General features: G+C 37.7%; 1 protein-coding gene across 3 annotated transcripts in view; it reads left to right on the top strand.

Moving 5' to 3' along the window:
• DSCAM (DS cell adhesion molecule) overlaps nucleotides 1–24,698 on the top strand; it is a 732,790-nt gene that overhangs the window by 460,813 nt on the left and 247,279 nt on the right. For all 3 annotated transcript variants that reach the window (XM_077879265.1, XM_077879266.1, XM_077879267.1), the window contains exon 9: nucleotides 8,865–9,143. In XM_077879265.1, coding sequence (XP_077735391.1) covers nucleotides 8,865–9,143 — 279 coding nt within the window. The remainder of the gene's footprint in view (nucleotides 1–8,864; nucleotides 9,144–24,698) is intronic.

Here is a 24,698-nt window from a genome sequence, read left to right as displayed (position 1 = left end):
AGAGATATGCATCTTAAACACTTTCCCTAAAAATGTTTTCCTTAAATTGCTCCCACTTTCTATAATGACATTAATTCAATATTTCAAACAAGAAATGGAAAGGGGGGCACCTGGGTGGCTCAGTTGGATGGACATCTGTCTGCCTTCAGCTCAGGTCATGATCTTGGGTTCTGGGATCTAGTCATGTGTCTGGCTCTCTGCTCAGTGGGGAGCCATCTTCTTCCTCTCCCTCTGCCCTTCCCTCCATGCTCTCACTCTCTCTATAAATAAATTAGTAAAATCTTTTTAAAATAGAGAAATGAAAAGGATCACAGTGTATGATGGTCACCTAACTGAAGTAGACTTTTGTCATCAAAACAATTTGTAAGCCAGAGAACCTCTTCAGTTCTTTGATTCCTGTGATTTCTTTAATTTATTCAGGTAATATCTGTGCATTTACTGTTAATGGGCTGGAATTAGTAGGAGAACCTACAGATAAATAACTACTTCATAGCAGCAGGTAGTAGATGTCTTGAAAAGGAAGCAGCACAGGATGAGAAATATTTCAGCTCACTGTGAGAGAGCAGTGGGTAGATGAATAAGGAAAGCACTGATTTCAACATAACACCATCAAATAAATATGTATGCATGAGATCTTTTAGAAATAGAGATGATGACATCTACCATTCTGCTAGTGAGGTGGGATGGGAAGTCTGGAGTCAAGAAAAGGTTTCCTTTTTCAAGAGAAACTGAGTTGAGTCTCAAAGGAGCCTGAAGAGGTCTACAAAGTAGCTAACCTATGAGTTGAGTGTTCACGCCACAAGATGGTAGGGGTGGGAATGAGGTCCAGATGGGGAAGAGGCAGTAATCGGGGAAGGGTGGAGTTCCTTACATTCAGAGTCAATAAGACTGAAACAAAGAATCCCCAGTGGAGGCAAGCAGGATGAGTCAGTATAGAGACAGGCTTCAGATCTTGCGGTGTTTGTTACCTCTGCTTGCTTTCACCACCTAAAAGTGGTGACATAATGGAGTCAGAGGGACGTGAGCAGAGGGACATACAGCTGTGTTTCAAGATATTAATATTGTTGAAGTATGTACATAAGATGGATTGGAATGCAGAAAGATGAAAAAATAGGAAGCTTCATTAGGCTCAATTGAAAAAGTTTTAATAAAAGGTGGAGGTTGTGTGTTTGGAAGAAAAGGAGCCAGAGCAGGAGATATTGAGAAATGAAGTAGAAGAGACATAGCAGCCCACTGCTAGTGGCTGGAGAGAAGACAAATGCACAACTAGCAAGGCTTTTATTTTTTCTGAGCTTCTTGCAGTTAGGAGGTTTTTAGACAGAAAGAGAATGTGAAAGATGAAGCTTAGATTAATGGAAAACTCGTATGTTTGGTTGGGAATTTGAGATGCTTATGCGACATCAAGATGAAGAGAGTAGCAGACAACTAAACAAGCAGGCATGAAGTTTGAGAAGGAGTTTTTGGTTGATTGGTAGATTGGGGAATCAGTGGCATGGAGCTGACATCGGAGTGGAGGGGTAGGTAGTCATCAGGGAAATAGGAACGAAGGCCAGGATGGGGCATCAAGAAATGAGGTTTCTACCAGCATAGAATCAGTAGGGGGAACATGGCTGAACTACTTACTTCAGGTTTTTAACCTCCTTTCTGGTTTGTTGTATGAATTTTTCCAATGAATGAGGCACCCACCCTCACGTCATTTTGCCGTGGGATCTGTGAACTCGTAAACTTTTATAAAACACTCACCTGTTTATAAACACCCATAAGAGGCAGAGGTTGTGGCAACATTTATTATTCCTGAGAATATATTACTGGTTCATTTAATTTGCTTAAAAATAATTTCAAATTATATTTATCATACCAATAATTGAATAAACCTAATTCTAATTCTATACAGATGTATCTGTCTCTCTTGCCTCATGCCTGTCCTTCTCCAGCAGACACAGGTTTAGGACCAGCAACATAATTCATGGTGATTCGGGAGCTGCTCTGGCTCAGAAGATCAAGCTCACATAGCAGTTCTCAACTGGCCCAGATGGCCATGCCTAAATAAGCAAGGCTAGGTCTAACTTTATCTACCCAACTCACCCTGCCAGTAGGAGGAGAGATGGCTCAGTGGGACTTCAAGTTAGAAGTCCTGAGCTCTTACACTAATCAGACTATGAAACAGAGCCTCACCTTTGTCCTTATCATCTTGTTATTATTATGTCCTGGATATATTTCCCTTTCCATTCACAAATTCAGTCTTGTCTAATGTTCAGAGTATAAACACAAGTTCATTGTCACCTCTAAAAGGTATTTTCAAAACCTGTTATGCGGTTAAGATGTACAAGGCACTATTCTTTCCACTAATTGTGGGAAGTATAGGTAGACTCAATACATCTTCTGCCTCTTTGGTCACTCTAAGTAAGGAAATAGGCATGTGCACAGACTGCTATACTCATACTCACATGCCATCCATCCTGTGATACTTTCCACTGTACAATCTTGAATAGCAGGCTCTTGGAATGGGTAGAAGAGAGTTTAATCATGTTGTGATAACAGAGTAGAGAACTATACAGCATAGGGCTAGTAATTGACAATTTGGGAATCTAAAGCATGTTGTAAAGTAGCAGAATTGGACAAATAACTGGTCTTATGGGTGGAGAGACAGATGAATGATGTGCTCAACTCACAAGCCACACATGCTCATCAGCCTGATGATTTTAGAGCACAGCTTCCATTTCAGTGGACAGAATAAGGCTGTAAGCCTGTGAGGGTCCTGGGTATATCTAGTGGAGGACAGGCACCGAAGATGCATGTGTAATTGGAACTGAACTCTGAGAAATCAGCCATGGGATTTGCATTCCCATAATGGATAGTATTTACAGATACAATTTTTGGAGACTTTGGGAAGCAGGCAAGATATAAAACAGGAAAACTTCTTGAAGGATAAAAAGAGAGAGGTTGCTGGATGGAATGGGGAAGGGGAATTGGGAAGATGAGAATACCCATTGCTGTAACCCAGAAGACTGGCTTGAGGCAGGCTCCTTGAGCAGTCTGAGATCAGGAGCTATCAACCTGAGGACTGTGTGGAGCCCCAAGGCATTGAAGTACCATCAGAGAAGAGATGACAAATGTGGAGTTAATAAAATTATATATAGTGGTACAAACACAGCCCCTGTGTGTGTCAACATCCATGTAATGTATTTGACTTTTCCCAGTGGGCTCTGGGACAAAAAAAAAAAAAAGGTAGAAAGAGGAAAGAGAGCAATGCAAACTGAGCATCTTCTGTGCACCCCTAGGCCCTATGCCTGAGTGTTATGTGAAGCCCCCACCAACACTCATTAATTATATTCCTTGTCATCACTTTATGCAGGAAGAAATCAAATTGCGGACTTAGAGAAAGTGGATGAGGTAAACACTGCAAATTACCCAAGTTTGGCTGACACCCAACCCATGTTTCTTTTCTATGTCATACTTCCCCCTGGGAAGAAATAAAAGCTCTTTTTTTTTTCCCTGTGAAGAAGAATATACAGTTAATTCTTGAGAGACAACACATAGAAATGTATTACCCTGAGTTAACATTCTTGTTCAGGGTTTAGAAAGAGATAGAGTAGAAACTAACGTTTGGCTGCATTCATAGTTCCCAACTGCCTAGGAGAGAGGAGCCCCACAAGCAAAGGGAAATGAAATAGCAAACCTGGTCATTAGTGACATTTAGCAGATATTTACATGCTTCATGTAGGAAGGTTAAGTCCCAACCTGTTGTAGGTCACATTCCAGATTTCTGCTCCTGTGATATTACAAGCCTTCGCTGTCAACAAGATTCAGAGGATTTACCTTAAGAGGTGTACTAATGAACCATATAAAGCGAGCAGTGTGACTTTACCAAAGTTTTTACAAGCGTTTTTTGAATCACTTGGTTTACTTTTTGCCTTCAATTCTATAACTTACGAATGTAAAATATACAATTTGGGGACCTTTAAGAAAACTTAAGGGGCAGGTAGGGTGGCTCAGTGGTTTAAGCATCTGCCTTCCACTCAGGTCATAATCTCAAGGTTCTGGGTTCCACCCCCATATAGGGTTTCTTGCTCAGCAGGGAGTCTCCCTCTGCCCTTCCCCCTTGCTCCTGCTCTCTGTCCCTCTCAAATAAATAAATTAATTAAATATTTTTTAAAAAATATAATCAATGTATACACCAGACATGTGTTTATGGCTAAAGTGCTGAAGATAGTGAGATGAAAAGTGATATAATCCACAAATCTGTCTGATGGCTTAATCTCCATTTTAAAAGGTGCATCCTGATGTAATGTGGCAAGTAAAACAACAAATAACAAACTTGACTCTGACATTATCCTGGGAAAATGACTTTTCCCTCTAACTGAATCCTCTTTTTTTAATCATGGAAATCTTTAATTATTTTGGATAGTTTTTTTTTCCTTAAATATATTTTAAAATATTTTATTATTTTTCCTTTATAGTGACACCCCTCAATGTTTTATGTTACTAATGTTAAATTACATTTCTGCATGATATATAGCCATTAAAAGAGTTTCATAGATTTTATGGTCATATGTGGAATAAAAGAAACTGGGCAGAGGACCATAGGGGAAGGGAAGGAAAACTGAATGGGAAGTCATCAGAGAAGGAGAAAAACCATGAGAGACTCTTAACTCTAGGAAACAAACTGACGATTGGTGGAGGGGAGGTGGGTGGGGAGATGGGGTCACTGGGTGATGGGCGTGAAGGAGGACAGTTGATGCAATGAGCACTAGGTGTTACATGCAACTAAGAAATTATTAAACACTACATTTGAAATGAATGATGTACTATATGTTGCCTAGTTGAAATTAAATAAGAGAAATTCCATACAGGAATTAAAAGTGGATTTACACATGAAAATTGCAATAATATAGTATTCTATATTTGCTCATATATTTACTCTCACCAGAGAACCGCATACTTTCACATGGCCTTGTGTTATAGCCTAGTGTCCTTTCATTTCAACTTGAAATAGTTCCTTTAGCATCTCTTATAGGGCAGCCCCAGTGGTGAACTCCCTCTGTTTTGTTTATCTATGAAAATCTGTCTCTTCTCAATTTTTGAATTACAGTTTTGCTGGGTGCAGCATTCTTGACTGGCTGCATTTTCTTCTATTAACTTTTATTAAAAGATTTTATTTATTTATTTGAGAGGGAGAGAGAGAACAAAAACAAGGGAGCAGCAAAAGGAGAGGGAAAAGCTGAGCAGGGAGCCAGATACAACATGGGGCTGGATCCCAGGACTTTGAGATCATGACCTGAACCAAAGGCAGATGCTTAACTGACTCAGATATGCATGTGCCTTTTGGCTGGCTATATTTTAAAATATTTCAGAAATATATTTTTCACTATATAATACATTCACTATAACTTATGATTTGGAGTATGTAACTAGACACTTAATTACATACTGTGATTATGTATTAATTGTGAACATGCTGGTGGTTAAGGGCAGTGTCCCCCAGCTGCTGTGCATGTTGTGTTCTTGGGTCTACTCTTTATAAGGTTTACGCCTGGTCACTTGCCCTCTTGTTTGCTAACTGTGCCTTCTCACTGAGCCTGCCTGAGTATGTCTGCATTCTTGGCATCTGGTTTAGGCTAAGAATGAGACAGCTGAGTGTTGTGATAGTTTAAAACACAGTGTTGAATGGAAGGACTGTGCTTTGAGCAGCACAAGTGAGAGTAAGTAGGCACATGGGCTTTCTAGTGTTTGTTTTCACTGCCTTGGAGATGGCGTCTTTAGGCATGGCTCTTCAGGAGTGTTTTTCTATGTTTCAAGTTTTTGAAACGTACTCGTGGGACTACAGTTATATCCCTTACAGTTCTATAAACCAATGAAGTCCAGAAATTTTGAAATGATAGAATTTGTTTTTGTTTTCTTTTTAAATCACGATTATTTTTGGGGTGTCTGGGTGGCTCAGTCGGTTAAGCATCCAACTCTTGACTTTGACTGAGGTCATGATTTCAGGGTTCTGAGACTGAGCCCCATGGTTGGCTCCATGCTGAGCATGGAGCCTGCTTAAGATTCTCCCTCTGTCTCTCTCTTTCTGCCCCTCCCCGTAACTCATGTGCACCCACTAAATAAATAAATAAATAAATAAATAATCAATCAATCAATCAATCCTGGTAGCTACTTCTTGTTTCTGTTCTTGAAAGTAACATGCACCTGATCTCCCTATTCTAGAACTTTCTTTCACTCTAAAAGTAGACAGTTTTATAATTAATAATCAGTGTACATCCTACATATTGTGTTCTTATTAAATAGATTGAGAATATGCTATGTCTTTCTTTCTTGAGCTGGGAAATAGAAAGTATGTCCTTATATTTGTCTTCTCCCTATTATAACTGGTAGAAATGGAGTCCTTTCCCTTGCCAATTCATCTTTCAACTTAACTGTTTTGTTTTTTTCCTCACCTTAAAGCCTCATAAAATAAAGCCAACACTAAGCAATGGATTTGTTGCTTGCAAGTGTCCTTGGAAGTTCCTGAACTCCCTGCTAACTCATTCACACCTCACAGAAACCCCTTTCTTCTACCAATAAGGAAATGGAGGCACAGAGGGGAGTTAAAGACTTTAGTTAGTGGCATAGCTGGACTTAACCCAGGTAGTCTGGGTCCGAAGTTCTTATCTTAAAAGAAATATGATTTACAACTCAGATAGCCAGTAAGTTCCTAGGTTTGTCTGAGGAGACTGACAATAAGTTTTGATAAGTAAGGAACCAAACAAGAGGAAATTTAGTTACTTTTTTATTTTATTTTTTTTTAATTTTCATTTATATTTATTTATTTTTTTAAGATTTTATTTATTTATTCATAGAGACGCAGGCAGAGACACAGGCAGAGGGAGAAGCAGGCAGAGAGAGAAGCAGGCTCCATGCAGGGAGCCCGACGTGGGACTCGAAAAGATAGTTTATTCAGTGTTAATAATATGTATACCAGTAGTAAACATTTATGCCATTTGGAGCAACATTTAGAGAAACCCAAGCACTTTGCTACAAATTGTCACTTTCCCTGCCTAATATCAACTATGAATAACCATGGCCTAATCCAACCTGATCTTTTCTACCAGCACCAGGTAGCACCACAACCCAAGATCTTTTTCTCCCGGTGTCAGATCAATGCACTGCAGATTCAAAGCTCTAAGTTTACATGGAGAATCGCTGTCAGCAGTTTTGACATTGAATGCACTGGCACCTTAAACTTTTTTTTGTTGGTTGGCTTGTTGGTTTCTTTGGTAAGACCTGACTTGAGCCATCTATTCACTAGTCCTTCCAACTGGCTGTATTTGCAATTCTGTGTCCTAGATCCTATGCTCTTGAAAGCATATAGTAGTAGTAATAATAATATTAAATAGCAGAATAGCCACAGCTCTGCTCTGTTGACATCTGCTGCTGCCTATGACTATGTATGAAAGCTCCACTGGGCAGAGACTGATATATTATGTTCATTGCTGTGTGCCTAGCACACACAGTGTCATCAAGCACGTACCAGGAGCTCAATGAATGGTTTCCATTCAGATGTGTCTCAGGTTGATCGCTTACATCTCCCCCAAGTTGATAATTGAAATGTACTTACAATTGATATAGTGAACAAATTCTGTAGATATCCTTCTATTTAATAATTTCCTTCTATAAAATCAGCTGGTATAATAATTGGTTCATATTAAGTTATTGCATGGTTAATAATCTCAGTTTACAACCTTGCACATTTCCAAGTCTATGAAATAAAATTGGGAAGGTCTGGCTCTCACTCTGGACTAGTTTTATGGCCAAAGGCAAAGTAATATCTTTGAGAATTACTTTCTCCATCTGCAAAGTGACACTGTGCATAATAACCCTCTAGGGCTGATAGGAAGAGCATATTGATACTCTTGACCCACACATGACCCCACAACCAATAAGTAACAAAGGTAGGATTCAAAGTTGTCCCATGACCCCACAACCAATAAGTAACAAAGGTAGGATTCAAAGTTGGCTTCTCTGGCTCCAATTTAACAGTTTATGACTCTGAAAACCTGTGAAAACATCTAGGAAGTTATTGAGGAAGAGTGGTCCTGAGGCAAGAGGGTAAACAGGAGTTTATCAGGAAAATTAAATCAGAAAAGAGCTTTCCAGACTGAGCTTGGCTGTGTCCATGGCTGGCCAAGTTGAAAGCTGTGACCTTGTCCTCATTAGCAACACATCTCAGCAACTCAGAAAACTGGCCATGGATCAGTTCATAACTTAAGGTCATGCACATGGACTGTGTAAAATTGAGGGGTACAGAGTAAAGATGTGATTATCCTAACATAAAATAAGTCTTTTTCCATTAACATTTGCTATTAGTTGGATGTTAGTCCTACAAAATGTTTAATGGTGAAACTAGAATCTCTTTTTTGAACAGGCTTAAAGTATGCCTATTAGCAAGCCATGGAATGCATTAAAGGGGGAATGGAAATTATTGTGCTAGTACTAGCAGAGCAGGAAAGAAATCTTTTTTTTATATATCATTTTCAAAAGCATCTAAGAGAAAATCAAATCCAAATGTCTCTTTCACAGTATTTACATGAAGAGTGCAGAGCCTGAAATATTTTCATTCAAAAATGATTATTTTTAAAAAGTCTATTGAAATAAATTAAGCATGTTTGCTGAAGTACAAATTAAGCCATGATTTTCATTTAGAACGATGAGAAAAATCAGGTAACAGGATAGTGCAATTTCAAATCTTCTAGTTCATGTATTTACATGCTATAGCAGTGACTGTATTCCCCTTTCAATGTCATGCATGAGGTCTGAAGGAAAAGAGAATGTAAAGCATGTGGGCAGTTTGTTGCCATCTTTATTATGTTTTCTCTTCTTTCTTTCAGTTCCACCTTTTATCCAGCCTTTTGAGTTTCCAAGATTCTCCATTGGACAGCGTGTCTTTATCCCATGTGTTGTGGTCTCAGGGGACTTACCCATCACAATCACCTGGCAGAAGGATGGCCGGCCAATCCCAGCAAGCCTTGGGGTGACCATCGACAACATTGACTTCACGAGCTCCTTACGGATTTCCAATCTCTCCCTCATGCACAATGGGAATTATACCTGCATAGCCCGGAATGAGGCAGCGGCTGTGGAGCACCAAAGCCAGCTGATTGTGAGAGGTAAGGAGAGGGACACAGGATGTGTGGCATTGATGTGGTTAAATTCAACAATGCTCACAGAGAGTGTTCACTTGAAAAAATTTGAAAATAGGGCAGCCTGGGTGGCTCAGCCATTTAGCGCTGCCTTAAGCCCAGGGCCTGATCCTCGAGTCCCACATCAGGCTCCCTGCGTGGAGCCTGCTTCTCCCTCTGCCTCTCTCTCTCTCTCTCTCTCTGTGTGTGTCTCATGAATAAATAAATAAAATCTTTTTTAAAAATTTTTGAAAATAATTAGAATTCATAGAATTTGCTGAAATCCCATTAAAATAAACCCCACAAGTGTAGAAACCAACTACAAACTCCACTAACACCAAAACCAAGATTTTATTTACCTAAAACATGAAGCCTCAAATAATTAGCACCTAAGAAATGTGTGCTAGAAGAAGTGTGAGTAGGACTTAATTAATAACTAGGCTTTCCCTACATTAACCCATAAAGTTCATGAGCTCCTACTGTATTATATTTACTCTATTTAGCACTTTTTATAATATTATTATTTAGATTGATGGTTTTACAAATGTTTATCAAATATTTTTTGTCAGATCACAATTTTTATTTGTTTTTAATTAAAATTTACTTATTTGAGAGAGCAAGCATGAGCAGGGGGAGGGGTGGAAGGAGAAGCAGACTCTCTGCTGAGCAGGGAGCCCGACGCTGGGCTGAATCCCAGAACCCCAGGATCATGATCTGAGCCAAAGGCATATGCTTAATCAACTGAGCCACTTAGGTGCCCCTCAATCACACTTTTTCTGATGATTCATAAAATAGTAACTTTTTATTTTTTTAAATTTGTTTTACTGAAGTACAGTTGACACATAGCAAATAGTAGCTTATTGTGTTTAGTTTTAGAACTGTGAAGTTAGCTTCAGTTTAGAAATATGTTTTGCTCTGCCCTTCTGTTAAGTATTAGACCTCTCATTAATTTAGGAGGCTATAACAACATTTATTAAATTAAACAAAGTGGGGTACCACTCATTTAGAAATTAAAATAGGGTGGTGTAGCTTGTAGATAAAATTGTCAGGGAACTTGATGCATCTAAAATGTAAGTATTGGTCTCATTTCAAATCTTTAGTCTAGTCATCAAATTCCCATGAAGGTTCTACTTATCTGCAAAATGAGCTGCTGCTATTCTGTAAAGTCTCTTGGCTACACACATGTGATTTTATGATTCTGTAAGAGCTGTATGTGTTCATCTCCTACTATAGTTCTCACCTGCATTGCAAAAATAATTGTATGAAATTAAATTCTTATGTTAATGTTGATTATTTGCATTTTAAAATCTCCATAATTGGACTCTCAGAGTAATTGTTGGGAGAGGTTGATTTCCATTATTTTCCAGGTAGTTGATAGATCTAAGCAGATTCTTTCTTGGGCAGCAGATTCCTATGTCCTTTCTCAATCTTTGGACCTTGTCCTCATGACATCTCTTCTGGATGATGAGTAATGTACTTTCTGTGGACTTGCCAACAAAAGAAACTGAAGCATACTTAGAGTTTATATAAAGAAACCAACTTTGTATTTGTAAAAAAGATTTTCCCTGAGTAAGAAAATATATTTTCAGTCGCATACAAACTAAAAATACAAGTGACATTTTTTCTCTTTCTACCTTGTGCTTTTGAGTATAAGAATAGGAATGCATGAATCTGTTTCTCATTTTTTGAAGACAAATAAAAATGGGAGCCAATGTAGTATCCATTTCCCAAATGTTTTCTTATAAGAGGAATTGACTCTTACTGTTATTTGTGAAGGGCAAAGCAGTACATCAGCCTATTTCCTGAATAATCTGCTCTGAAGGCTGCAAGTCAGGGAAAAGAATTGTTAGACAAAAATGGACATGCATGCTGTTTGTATCACTTGCCCTTACAGGGAAGGTAACCAGATTTTTTTGACCAAAGGCAGAGCTCAGATTAACTGAAGTTGAACCTACCCATCTGGGGTGATGTGGTTGATCACAATCTGATTAGTGGCTTCATGTGGTTGTTCTTCAAATATGTCAAATAAGCTTCTGTAAATCACCAATGAGTGAAGATAGTTCTGAAAAAAGGAATGTGCTTCACAAGTAGGTCAGTGGTTGGGGAAGTAGCCAAGGACAAAATGATGTGGGACAGTAATCTCAGTCTAGACTTAACCATAGAATCTCTTAAGAGTCTTAAGAAAATGCTGATAACTATTTTCTGGCCCCAATTAATCCCAATTAAAGAATAATCTTTAAGAGTAGATCCACCTTTCATATCTCTGGGGTATTCCCTCCTTCTACCCCCCCCAAAATCACCTGTTGGTGGTTCTTACATTTTGTCACACATTAGAATTACATGAGGAGCTTTAAAAGTCCTGATGTCTAAGTTGCAGCCCATACTAATTAAATAGCCATCTTTGGAGGTGGGGCCCAGGGATCAGTAATTTGTAAAATCCCCAAACTGACTTAGTATACAGTAAAGTCAAGTCCTATCACCCCAGGTAATTTAAATGTGGAGCTAATCATTTCTTGGCCTTTTGGCTAAGATCAAGTGTTGAATATGGAGCTATTTTAGAAGCCTGGACTTTTTTATAAATGTGAAGAGATGTCATTAGTGACTTTAACCAGGTCAGTGACATGGCCTGATTTAGCTTTTTAATTATAACACTAGCAGTTGTTTGAAGAATGGACTGGTCCAGGAAGTAAGGGTAAGAGTTAAGAGTCTATTTTGGAAGTTTAGGTAAGATGAAAAGTGCCCTGAATGAAGGTGGTAATAATTAAAGTAATGAGAAGCAGTTGAATTTGCAATACATTTTGAAGGCAAAGCAAACAAAACATGTTTATAAAGTGAATGTTGTGAATGAGAGGAAGCACATGTATTGCTTAATAAGGTAAATAGAACTCTTTAACAGAAGTGGGGAAGCAGCAAAGAATAGCAGTGTAACATAGGGAACAATGACATGGGAGAAGCAAGAGGGTCCAGACCCAAGGCATTCCAGCATTTGAGATTCCAGGAAACAGAAAAGGAAAAGGAGAAGCCAGTGAAGTAAGAGAAGTCCAGCAGACTGTGGGGCCCTGGAAACAAATTAGGAAGTATATCAAGAAACACAGGTAATAATGTATGTAAAATCCCACTGGAAATAGAAAAAGGATATCCAAGAATTGGTCATGGGCAGGGGTGGGGGGATTGGTCACTGGCCATAGACAGATGGACTTGTTTATAACCATGAAGAGTTGTTCATGGTTATAAACTAGCCCTGATTAGTAGGGCTAATGAACACAAAGGGAGGTGAATAAATGTGTGGAAATTCAAGAAAATATGATTATTTTAATATTTGCAGAAACATTGCTATCATGGGAAGCAGAAAAATGGAGAGGAAATTGAAGAGGACATGAGACAAGAGAAGCTTACATGCTAATGGGAATTAGTAGAGAGGAAAGAAGTATGTGGCAAAGATAATGAGATAATTATAGGATCAAATCCTTGAGTTAGTGAATGGAGATTGGATTCTTTGCACCAATAGAATATGTTAAAAGCAGTATAGTAAGAACTATTGTGGTGGTATTCCAAAAGATAGAATCAACTGAAATGGTTGGAAATTTCAGGGAGGCAGATTTTGGTTCATGTACCGTGAAACACAAATTAGAAAATCTATTGAATGGGGCCATCAAAGAGTAACAGGTAATGGATCTGTCCTCCCACCATTAAAAATAATCTATAAAACTGGGGGAAAATTTTATAAAACAACCATTTCCAGGCAGTGGAACAGGAGGCAGAGGGTCGTGATCCTTGAAAAAATGGAAGTATATGAATTGAGCTCCAAAATCTACCCCAATTTACCCCAAATTTCTGCATGGGGCACATTCCAAACCATGGCAGAGGGATACAGAGCCCAAGCAGATAACAGTGATCTTGCTGGGTGGAGAATACAGATAGAAATTTATAACTATTGAGGTGTGGGATTTTTCAGGACAGAATACTGGGGAGTGGTGAGCTGTTCAGAGAAAGATTTCTAAAAATTTCCTTTTGAGTCTTCAGCTGAATACTACACTTCACATGCATAGATGAGACTTCATGAAGTCTGCTAGAGAACAGCTACCAGGTAGATGTGAAATGAATAAAGACTTCAGAGGTTACACAGTGCTGGGATATATTGGAGTTCTGAATAGCCAGAGTAGAGAACACATGGGAATTCAGGTAAAATCTCAAAGAGGTCAATAAGAGGAGGGCTAATCCATCTCTAAAAGAAGGACTACTCTATACAAAGGCCTAAAAAGGCCTTGAGAGAGGCCTTGACAAAATAAAACTTCACCAGTAAATTAAATGTCTGCAAGAATAACATTCAACACACTTAAAAGGAAGTAAACAAAATGCATACTCTCAATCGCATATTCACAATGTGTTACACATAGTTACTAGATATGTGAAGGAGGAAAATGTGAGCCAAAAACAGAAGGAAAAACAATTAAAAAGCCAGACTAATGGGCATACAGAGGTTGGAATTAGCAAGAAATTTTTCAAGCAGCTATCATCTTATTTCAATGTTTCAAATGAAAAGATATGTGCAATAAGTGAATACATAGGGAATGAAATAAGGGAGATGTAAAACTTTTTTTTTGTAAAACATTTTTTTAAGAATTAGAAAGAAATTCTAGATCTGAAAGACATATCTGAAATGAGAAATTCACTGGATTCATTTATATATAAAATACTAGATACTGCAGAGTAGAGGATTACTGAACTTGAAAAGAGGGTAAGAGAAATTATTCAGATATTTTCATGGAGAGGTAAAAGATGGAAAAAACAGTAAACACTGACTCACTGAATTTGGGAAAATATCAAACACTCTGATGTATACATAGTTAGAATCTCAGAAAGAGGTGGAGGGAAAAATTTATTTGAATAGTAATGATTGGGAATTTTCCAAATGTTAAGAAAAATATAAATCTATACATCAAAATGACCAAAGAAACCCTCAAAAAATAAGCACAAAGAAAAACCATGCCATGGCACATTCTAATTAAATTATTAAAAAATAATAATAAAGTACTAAAAGTAACCAGAGAAATTTGACTTGTTACATCAAAATGGCCAGTAATAAAACTATAGACTACTCATCAGAAACAATTCAAGCCAGAACAGAATGAAACAATATCTTTAAAGTGCTGAAAGGAAGGGTAGAGGAGGAACATTTATCAGTCTAGGATTCTATAACCTGCAAAACATATTCTTCAAAAATGGAGGTGAAATAAATACATTTTTAGACAAATAAAGGTTTAAAGAATCACTAACTACATATTTACTGCAATAAATATTAAAGAATGCTCTTTGAACTAAAAGAAAAGAATTCCATGTAAACTGATCTATAGGAGGAATGAGGATTGCTTGGTATGATAAATTTATGGCTAAAGATAACATACACCTTATTATCATTTTTGTTTTTTTTTTGTTTTGTTTTGTTTTTATATTTTGTTTTTTTATAAATTTATTTTTTATTGGTGTTCAATTTGCCAACATATAGAATAACACCCAGTGCTCATCCCATCAAGTGCCCCCTTCAGTGCCCATCACCCAGTCACCCCCACCCCCTGCCCACCTCCCCTTCCACCACCCCTAGTTTGATTCCCAGAGTTCATTTCCTTTAAAAATATTTAGAGGTTTAAACAGTAATAATTTATAACATGCAAAAATAAAATATGCAATAATATCACAAAGAACAGGAAGAAGGAAAGTGGAATTGTACTGCTGTAAAATTCATTCTGTTATACATGAAGTGTTACATGATTTGAACATAGATGCTGCTAGTTAAATATGTCCAATGCAAACTCTTGAGCAATTATCAAGAATGAAACAAATAAGTATAGATATTAATCCAACAGAATAGGTAAAAGAACATTAAAATATCCCCAATTAGCTATGGGAAAAAGGTAGGAAAAGAGAGACAAAATAAAAATAACAGATGGAAAATAGATGGAAAACTTTAATACAACTATATCAATACTTTATTAGGTATAAATGTACTAAACATGTCAGTTAAAAAGCAAAGATTACCAATCTAATTAAAAAGCAAGATTCAAGTACATGGTATGCCATGGTAAATATAAAAACATAAATAGTGAAATATAAAATGGCATAAAAGACAAATCATAAAAAGCATGATTGGATGTATTAATATTAAATTAAATCTCAGGGTAAGGAATATTACTATAAGCAAATAAGGACATGTTAAAATAATAAAATGGTTAGTTCATCCATAAGACATATAAATCTGAAATACACTGGGGGTTATTCTGTATGTTAGTAAATTGAACACCATTAAAAAATTAAAAAAAAAATAATAAATATTCAACATACAAAAAAAAAAGAAATATAGATGCACCTAATAACAGAAATCCAAACACATGATTACAAAAGAAAACTGAAAGGAATAACAGACAAATAAATAATGACAATTAGGAATTTCAGCTCTCCTTTCTCAATAATTATTAGGATCAGAAGGAAAAAAAAATCAGTAAGAATAGAGATTTAGACTACACTATCAACCCATATAACCTAATTGATATTTATGAATTATATCCAACAACTACAGAATACACATTCTAGAATTCTGATCACCTGAACATAAGAATGTAAATTTTGTTGTTTAAAGCTATTAAGTTTGTTGTGATTTATTGCAGCAGCTATAGAAAACTAATGCAAAGACAAACATCACTATAGTTCCTGCAGACATTAATTAAAAGGATAATAAATGTTTTGGATAATTTTATATCAGTATATTTGACAATTTAGATCAAATGATCAATGATTTCAAAGACATAAACTATCCAATTAGATACAAAAAAGAAAATTTGATTAGCCTCATGTCTGTTAAAAGTTTGAATTTATTATAAGAAAACTTTCTCACAAAAACTGAAGGCTGAGAGAGCCTAATTTGTAAGTTTTAGCAAGAATTAAAGAAAGAAATAATAGCACCTTTATGCAAACTCCTTCAGATAATCCAGGAAAAGGGAAGAGTTCCCAAATTTTTAGACACAGCATAACCCTAAGATAAAAGTTAATAAAGACATTGCATGCAAAAAATTTTACAAACTGTTATTGATCGTAAATATAGGTGCAAAAAAATTACAGTAATGTAAAGAAAGGATAGCATATTATGACAAAGTGGGCTTTATCACAGGAATAAAAGCTTGGTTTAATATTCAAAAACTAATCCATTGAATTTACCATATTAACAAAATAAAAAGGAAAAATCACAGATATAAATAAGATAGATGAAAGGAACTTACTGCAATTCAATATCCATTCTAGATTTTTAAAAAACACTCTCAATTAACAAACAATAGTAACTGTCTCACTAGAATAAAAGGTACCTATGAAAAATCCATGTTTCGTACTCTTTATCCTTATGATTAAAAAAGAGATAAGAATGTCTACTCTCAATATTTCTATCAGTACTTTAGTGGTTATAGCCTTTGCGCTTAGACAAGAAAAAGAAATACAAGGCATAGCATTTGTGATAAAAGGCACAAAGGTACCTACATGTGCTGATGACATGGCTGTGTACAGAAAAATGTTAACAAATATACCAATACACAAAAGAAAAAGAGAAAGGAGTCAAAGTACATCAATATTAAAACACAATGAAACACAAAGGAAGACTGTAACAGAGGAAGTAAGAGACAAAAAAAAAAAAAACAAGACAAATATAAATGTATTTGTAAATGCCCATAACAAGTCAGTCCTCCCCTATCAATAATTACTTTAAATGTAAATAGAGTAGACTACTGATACCCATAAAACATAGATGACTCTGAAGAACAATATACTGAGTAAAAGAAGCCAGACACGTAAAAAGAGTAACATATTCTACACATAACATATCATAACATATTCTATTTGTATCCATTTATAAGACACTCCAGCATAGAAAACTAATCAACAGAGGTAAAAATCAGAATGGTTGCCACTGGGAAGAAAAATTTGGAACTGACAAGGAATGGATATGAGGAAACTTTTGGGAGGCAATGGAGATATTCCAAATCTTTATGGGGTATGGGTTTTGTGGATTTATGCATTTGTCAAAACCTATCAAACTGTACACTTTAAAGCTGTTTATATATAAATTGTACTTCAATTTTTAAAATATTAAAAGATAATATTCCTAAGGTTCAAAACTCTTTGAAAATGAAATAATTAACTAACTTACTTTCTAAAATAACAACTTTCCTACCAAAAGAGGTTTGTTAAAAATGGGATTGTGTTTTGAAAGGAACTGTATAATAGAAATAGATGTCACAAGTTAGTGACTGTCCTCAATAAATAGAGCCTCCCTTCTGGCTCTAGTGCTCAATGATTTAAAATGAAAGGCTATTATTTAAGCATTCTCTTCCTCACAGGCTGTATCATCTTTTATAACACATGTAGAAAATAATCTAGCTTCAACATGACTTTTAGTAAATCTATTTTTGTTAATTCTTTTTTAAAAGATTTTATTATTTGAGAGAGAGGGAGAGAAAGCACAAGCTGGGGAAGGGGCAGAGGGAGAGGGAGAAGCAAACTCTCTGCTGAGTGGGGAGCCTGACATAGGGCTTCATCCCAGGACTCTGGGATCGTGACCTGAGCTGAAGGCAGATGCTTAACTGACTGAGCTACCTGGTGCTCCTATTTTTTTTCTTTTAAAGATTTTATTTATTTATTCATGAGAGAGAGACACACACACAGAGGCAGAGACATAGCAGAGGGAGGAGAAGCAGGCTCCCTGCAGGGAGCCAGATGTGGGACTCCATCCTGGAACTCTGGGCTCACACCCTGAGCCAAAGGCAGAGGCTCAACTACTGAGCCACCCAGGCACCCCCCTTCATCCTTCTCTTATTTCATCATGAAACAGCAGTGTATTCAGCAGATACTTGTAATTGCTAGGCTCTAGAATAGTCACTAGGATGATGAATGGTCATTTCTTCCCAGTGAGAGCCCCCATCTAGTGGGAGAGAGACAGGTGACATCCTCACATGGTGATGTAACAAGCTGCAGAAAACTATGAAAGAAGAGGAAAGTTACAAAATTTAGGTTAGGAGACATGTGAGGCAGGTTTCTGGGGGACGGGAGGGACCCTGAGGCATTAAAAAATACAGCAGGGAGTTACAAAAGAAAGGAAGGCAATATGTTCCTGGAAGAAGGTCAGTCATCTGCAATGACAGGGTGGCTTGAGACAGCAGATGCGCTTATTTCCCTAGTGTGGTAGAATGGTGTGGCTGGAGAGCAATAGGATGAAGGGTGAAACTCAGAGCTAATGATCTAAAGCAAAAAAAAAAAAAAAAAGGAGTCATACAGAATAAAGTGAGACCAGGAGGTCAGAAGCCCAGAGGGGAAGCCTCCATGGTCCACATGAAAAGTGGTGATGGTTGAAGCTAAGGTGATAGTAGCAGGGATGGCAAACGTGGGGTTAATTCAGAAGATATTTTGTAGGAATTGGTGGTCAATCGTTGAGAAAAATGTTTGAGAGGCCTTGATGACAGACGTTCTCCCCAAGAGTACCTGGCCAAGGACTATGGTGGGTGTTGGAGTGGAACTTGGGATATCTCATTGTCTCCTCCATTCTCTATCTGCCCACAATACAGAATAATTGGGACAGGGAACTTTCTCTGTGGATGGCTCAGGCCTGCTGTGAGTGACAGCCTCTTGCCTTCGATTGCTAGAAATTAGGCAGCTGCTCAAATTTCAGCCTTTAATTTGAATGGCCAAGTAGTTGAAGTTCATCATCACTTCAGCTGGATCATATTCTGAATCAGCTAAATAGACATTTTTGGTAAGATGAAGATGAAAAATCTTATCATTTTATTGCCATTTAGAATGAAAGACTATTCACATTGCAAAGTGTGGACTTACCGATTAACTTTGGAACACAGTTGGTTCATGAAAAAAATGCAAAGGTATAGTTGGGGAAACAACCCATGTGAAAATAGCAAAAAGCATTAGAGGATAATTATATAGGTCTTTAGTTAAATCTTTGAGTTAAGAAATGTTTTTCTTTTGATGGCTTTAAGTTTTAGGTCCAAGATGCAGCTTGGAAAAAACAGAACTAGAATTGAGAAGCTTAGAGACCTTGAAATTGCCTTGTCACAGCAAGGGTGGTTTGGGAGCCTTCAAGTGATAGACTATTAATTACAAGAGCAAAATGAACTCTAATAAGGGAAAGACCAGTGCTTGATATGTTCAAAGAAGGCTTCATGGAAGGAGTGAGCTCCATCAGCCTTGATGTGAGTAGGAGTTAGATGGAGAATAAAAATGCAACAATCTGAGCTACTGTCTGGCTCCCATACACTTTATCATTAGCATCTTTCATCTAAATAATTCACTAAAATGTTATAATGGAGTCTTGCTTCTCCACCAAATACCCCTTCTCTCTGTATCATAGAAATAATAATAATAATAAAAGAAATAATAATAATAAATAATAAAAGAAAATTCAGCTTGGGTAAAAAAAAAAATTCAACAGTTGGTCTCTCTGTAAGAAAATCAAGGTCCACATTTCTACTTGTGCATTTTCTATGTGACTTTGAGAATGTGATTGAATCTTTCTGATCTTCAATTTCCTAATATGTAAAATAGGAACAATGAGGCTTACCTCTTGGAGTTCCTGAGATAATTTAACTAGGTAACAATTGGTATGACCTTGGCACCTGGCTGGCAGCAGAGCTCTCGGATTACTTTCCATGGTTAAGTAGAGGGGACACAGGTATCCAGGCATATGTTTTGAGGTCAGAGAGAGATAGCACCAGCCAAGACATAGAGGCTGTGCCATAGAGTTTGCCCATCGGCCTATTGTTATCAGCAAGTATGTACTTGATGGAAGAAGTGATGGGGAACTACAAATGTCCTTGAATGGATTACCTTAAGAAAGAAAGACCAGTCTGGTAACAGTTGATTGGCTGTGCTGTGTGGACAGGAGAGCCAAGGCTGCTTGGCCTGCAAGCCTGCCTCCCCAGACCTCTTCTCTGCCTCCCTTCTTTCTTCTTTTCTTGTTTTCAGCCCTGGAAAACTGTTAGTTGTGTAAGTTTAAAAAAAAAAATCCTTAGCCCCTCTTTACCTCCATTCTCTTACTCATAAAATGGAATAATACCTAACTGAGATTTCTTTTTTTTTTTTCTAATTGAGATTTCTGAGGGAAATAAAATAGTGCGTTTATCACAATGCTTGGCATAGAATAAGCACTCGGTGGATGATGATACCCCTCTACCCTTGTCCCTCTGTCTGTCCCTTCCTGCCATTCATATCCACACAGTTTTGGAACATGATTGAAGACACACTACATAGAAGAGGCCATGGGGCAATCCAAGCATTAGGCAATTCATTAGAATGAAGGCATTGGGAATATAGTCTAAGGGAAAAGTAGAATATGTTTTTGAAGAAACCACAGCAGTTGGGGTAAATTGCATTCAAGAGGTAAAGGTGACAACGAAGATAATTCAGCTGAGGTGTAAAATAAATGGGTATGACAGCAATGGAGTTTGGAGGCTGATTCCTAGTTATTCCTTCTATTACAGTCCTATGACCTAGGGTCATTATAGATCTTAGCTCAGTTTTTGATTGTCTGGGTCATTGGCAAGATTTATAGAGACTTAATGTAAAATACATTAGCTGTTATCATAGGGGAAATTAAAAGAAAAAAGAAAACAAAACAATCCTTAGCTCTTATGTGCATGCCCCATGGCTTACACTGGCTGTGGACCAATGATCTCCCCAATGTCATGCTCAGTCGAGTGACCTTGGCATTAATGAAGCCATTTGGAGGAAAAGCACTAGACTTAATGACAGAACATACCTGCCCTTTGCTTCCTGTTATTGACTCTGCATCACCAAGAGGAAAGCTGCCGACCTGATGGTTTTCTGTGATTCTAAAGGAGGTCAGTGTTCTCATACTTGTTTATGTCCAATGAAGTATCTGTTGTTTCTGGCTCTTAATGATGAGCTGCCACATGGAAAACAAATGCTACACAAAAGACATCTAGTTAGCCTTTATTTAGCAAGGAAAATAAGTTATATGAGGCCACTATCTTATTGCTATGTTCAGTGACCCAATTTTTGATACCATATATGTACTATCCTTTTACGTCATCCATTGATGCTTCCAACAAATATTTATTAAGCATGTGTTTTATTCAGATATTCTGAGTGTGGGGTAGAGTGGTGATCAAAGCAGAGATACCAAGTTCTTGCCCCATAAAACTTATATTCCAATGAAAGACAGAGACAATAAACAAACAATGTTAGGTATCTGTATGCACTATGAAATCAAAACTCCATAGGAGGATTGAGAGTGATAGGGATAGGAAAAGTATGTCAGGTCAGATGGACAGGGAAAGCCTTTCTGATGACTTTTGAGCAGACATGACTAAGATGAGAGGACAAGTCTCAGGGAGCTCCAGGCAGAAGGACCAAGCATGAAGACCCCAGATCGGAGTGTGCTTTGTGTGTTCAAAGAGCAGCAAAGAGGCCAGCGGGCTCCGTGTTGCCTAAGGGAGGAGGGAAAGGTTGGGGGGCAAGGGCCATCTTTCTGGCTGTGACAGGAAGCCATTGGATTTTAGTTTCCACTGTCATAAATTAAGTCTTACCTAGACTTTGACCAATTACCATCTTGACTAAATGCCATCCAGTAGAGAATGGCAAGATTTATGAGCATGCCCCCCCTCTCTTCCTCGCCACCACCAAATAACTCCCAGTTTTACGTTCAGTAAAACTGAATCCCTGTCCATTTTGACAGCTTAGGGAAGTTTACATCCATTCTTTGGAAATATATAGTTTCCTGGAGGCCATGAAGTCCAAACATAAAAAAAAAGGACTATATCTAAGATTGAAAAAGACCTATCCTATTATAAGCATACTACTATTCTTCTCTTAAAAGCTACAAAATATTTCTTCCTTGTAAAAAACAAACAAAAAAAACAGACCAAGCCAAAGATCACTATTTTGAACGGCCCCCATTTTAGACAAGGTGAGCAGAAAACACCCTCCAAGGAATCCCTGGGGTCTTCAGATACCGTCAGACCCCATGGGTCCTATGACATGATTTGGGTATTTTGGGAGATATGTATCTCAAATTACTCTTTTTGGGGGGATAGAGGTAATGTTCATGCAGTTATCATTCACACAAGTGAATGGTAAGAATGGTTTATGTTGCCTTTAGGGGATGTGACATAGTTATTTGCTTGAATCTATCCTTTTCATTTTCTTAATCACCCTTCTCCCCACTGAAAAGCCTTTCTATTGGAAAACCAACTATATCAGCAAACATGCTCACTACAACATAAAGTCTTACACAAATAAAAGGAAACCAAAATATAATTTTATTTTTTCAAAGATTTTATTTATTTATTTATTTATTTATTTATTTATTTATTTGAGAGAGAGAGAGAGCACAAGCTGGAGGGAGGGCCAGAGTGCAGAAGAAGAGGGAAAGATAATCTGAAGTAGATTTTATGCTAAGCACAGAGATGGACATGAGGCTTGATCTCACAACCTCAAGATTGTGACCACAGCCAAGACCAAGAGTTGGCCATTTAACTAAGCCACTCAGATACCCCCAAAATATAATTTTAAAAAAAGGAAACAGGGACACCTGGGTAGATCAGAGGTTGAGCATCTGCCTTTGGCTCAGGGCATGATCCTGGAGTCCTGGGATCGAGTCCCACATCAGGTTCCCTGCATGGAAACTGCTTTTCCCTCTACCTGTCTCTGCCTCTGTGTGTGTGTGTGTGTGTGTGTGTGTGTGTGTGTGTGTGTGTGATGAATAAATAAATAAAATATTTAAAAATAAATAAATAAATAAACAAACAATTTAGGGTAATTATAAGCCAGACAATACTGAGTATTAAGTCTTTGGGTCGTATCGTGAGTTTTAGCTAAAATTGGAACAGTTCTACCTCTAGTCTGTATCTCCTTGGCCAGAATCCTCCTATAATGCTTAATACTCTCCTCCCTGAGAAGAAAGTAGGGCTATCCTACTCAAAGCCTTTGGGCATTGAGGTCACTCTGATGTGTAGTATTAACTTAGCCATGCTACTTTGGACAAAGTCTATTTTCCTATTCCATAAAACTGTAACAATAATACCTATTAGTTGTTTGTTCAACAGATATTTTCAGAGTACTTTCTGTGTTCCATTGCTGTGCTGCATGCTGGGGATACAATGGTCTGTGGGAAATGAATGGTTCTTATTCTCATATGGTGTAAAGCATGATGGAGGACACGGGCAATGAAACCAGCAATACCAGACATGCTTGATAAAGGCAATAGCAGGGTAACATGGTTCTGTGGGGATACTTAATCTCGTCAATAGGATCAGAAAGAGTATTTCAGACAAAATGGGCTTTGAGCTGAGATGTAAATAAGAGAAAAACTGTTAAAGAAATTCAGAAGTTCGTGTGAAAACCCAGAAGCAAGAGCAATCTTAGGAGCTGGATAATAGAGTTTTAGCACACTAGAGAAAAGCCTGCAAGAGGGGAATGTTGAGAGATGAAGCTGGAGACCAGGAACCCTCATAAAAATCCTTCAAAATAGTCTGGACTTTATCAAGGGATAATGGGAATGCACTGGTGATTTTAAGTAGGAAGTCACTTCATGCAGTTAGTGTCTTGCATTCTTCAAGCCACTGAGTGGAGAACAGATTCAAGTTGGGCAGTAGGTTCCAGGTAGACAAGTGAGGATGCTACTTGAGAATCCAGCCAAGAACACTACTGGCCTAGTCTCAAGGGGAGTTCCTCTGAAAGCAGAGTTTGAGGTATATGATTGGCTGCCAGTCACTTGTTTGAGATGTGATTCCTGGATTCCGGATTGAGAAATGGGGAAGAGGAGAATGAGATCAGAAAGGGAGGAAAAATCAATTAAAGTTGCTTTAGTGGGATTGTTGATGCTGTGGGCAGTTGGGGCTCATTTGTACTGGGAATCCTCTGAGGAATCACACAAAACAATGATTCTCAAAGTGTTGTCTTTGGACCAGCAGCCTCAGCATCACTGGTAGCTTTCTTACTTCAAGAAACATAGTGTCCTGGATCCCTTCTCAGATCTACTGAGTTAAAACTTTGCAAGATAGGGTTCAGAACTTGTGTTTTAGTCAGGTGATTCTAATGCCCTTTAATGTTTGAGAAACACAGACACAGAATGTGCCTCAGAACCATTCCATGGGATTGGAGAATGGAGAGGAGGGGGATGCTCCCTCCACCATCTTTCATTGTTATATGTTTGCCTCCCACATTTCTGGGTTGCACCAGTGAAAGTGAGTAAGCACTTGTGACTCTGGAGAAGGTCCTGAGACAGCAAAGAGAGACTCATCATGCTCTTGGTGTCATATCCTGGCAAGTACATGGAAGTGTCCAGCCATTGGTGTGCTGAAACCATATGGATAGAAGATACATGGCATTTTACCACACACCATGTCTACCCATTGTGACTAGAGTCTGGCAGTGAAGATGAAGATAATTTGAGGACATGTGATAGATTTTCAAGGAAGAACCATCAGTACCTGATACAAGTAGTTGAAAGAGGAAGATATGAAAGATGATTCT

This window comes from Canis aureus, chromosome 30 (genome assembly GCF_053574225.1).
Source record: "Canis aureus isolate CA01 chromosome 30, VMU_Caureus_v.1.0, whole genome shotgun sequence".
Classification (NCBI taxonomy): domain Eukaryota; kingdom Metazoa; phylum Chordata; class Mammalia; order Carnivora; family Canidae; genus Canis; species Canis aureus.
Note: the sequence above shows the minus strand (reverse complement) of the source record. Positions and strands in the feature narration are given on the sequence as shown.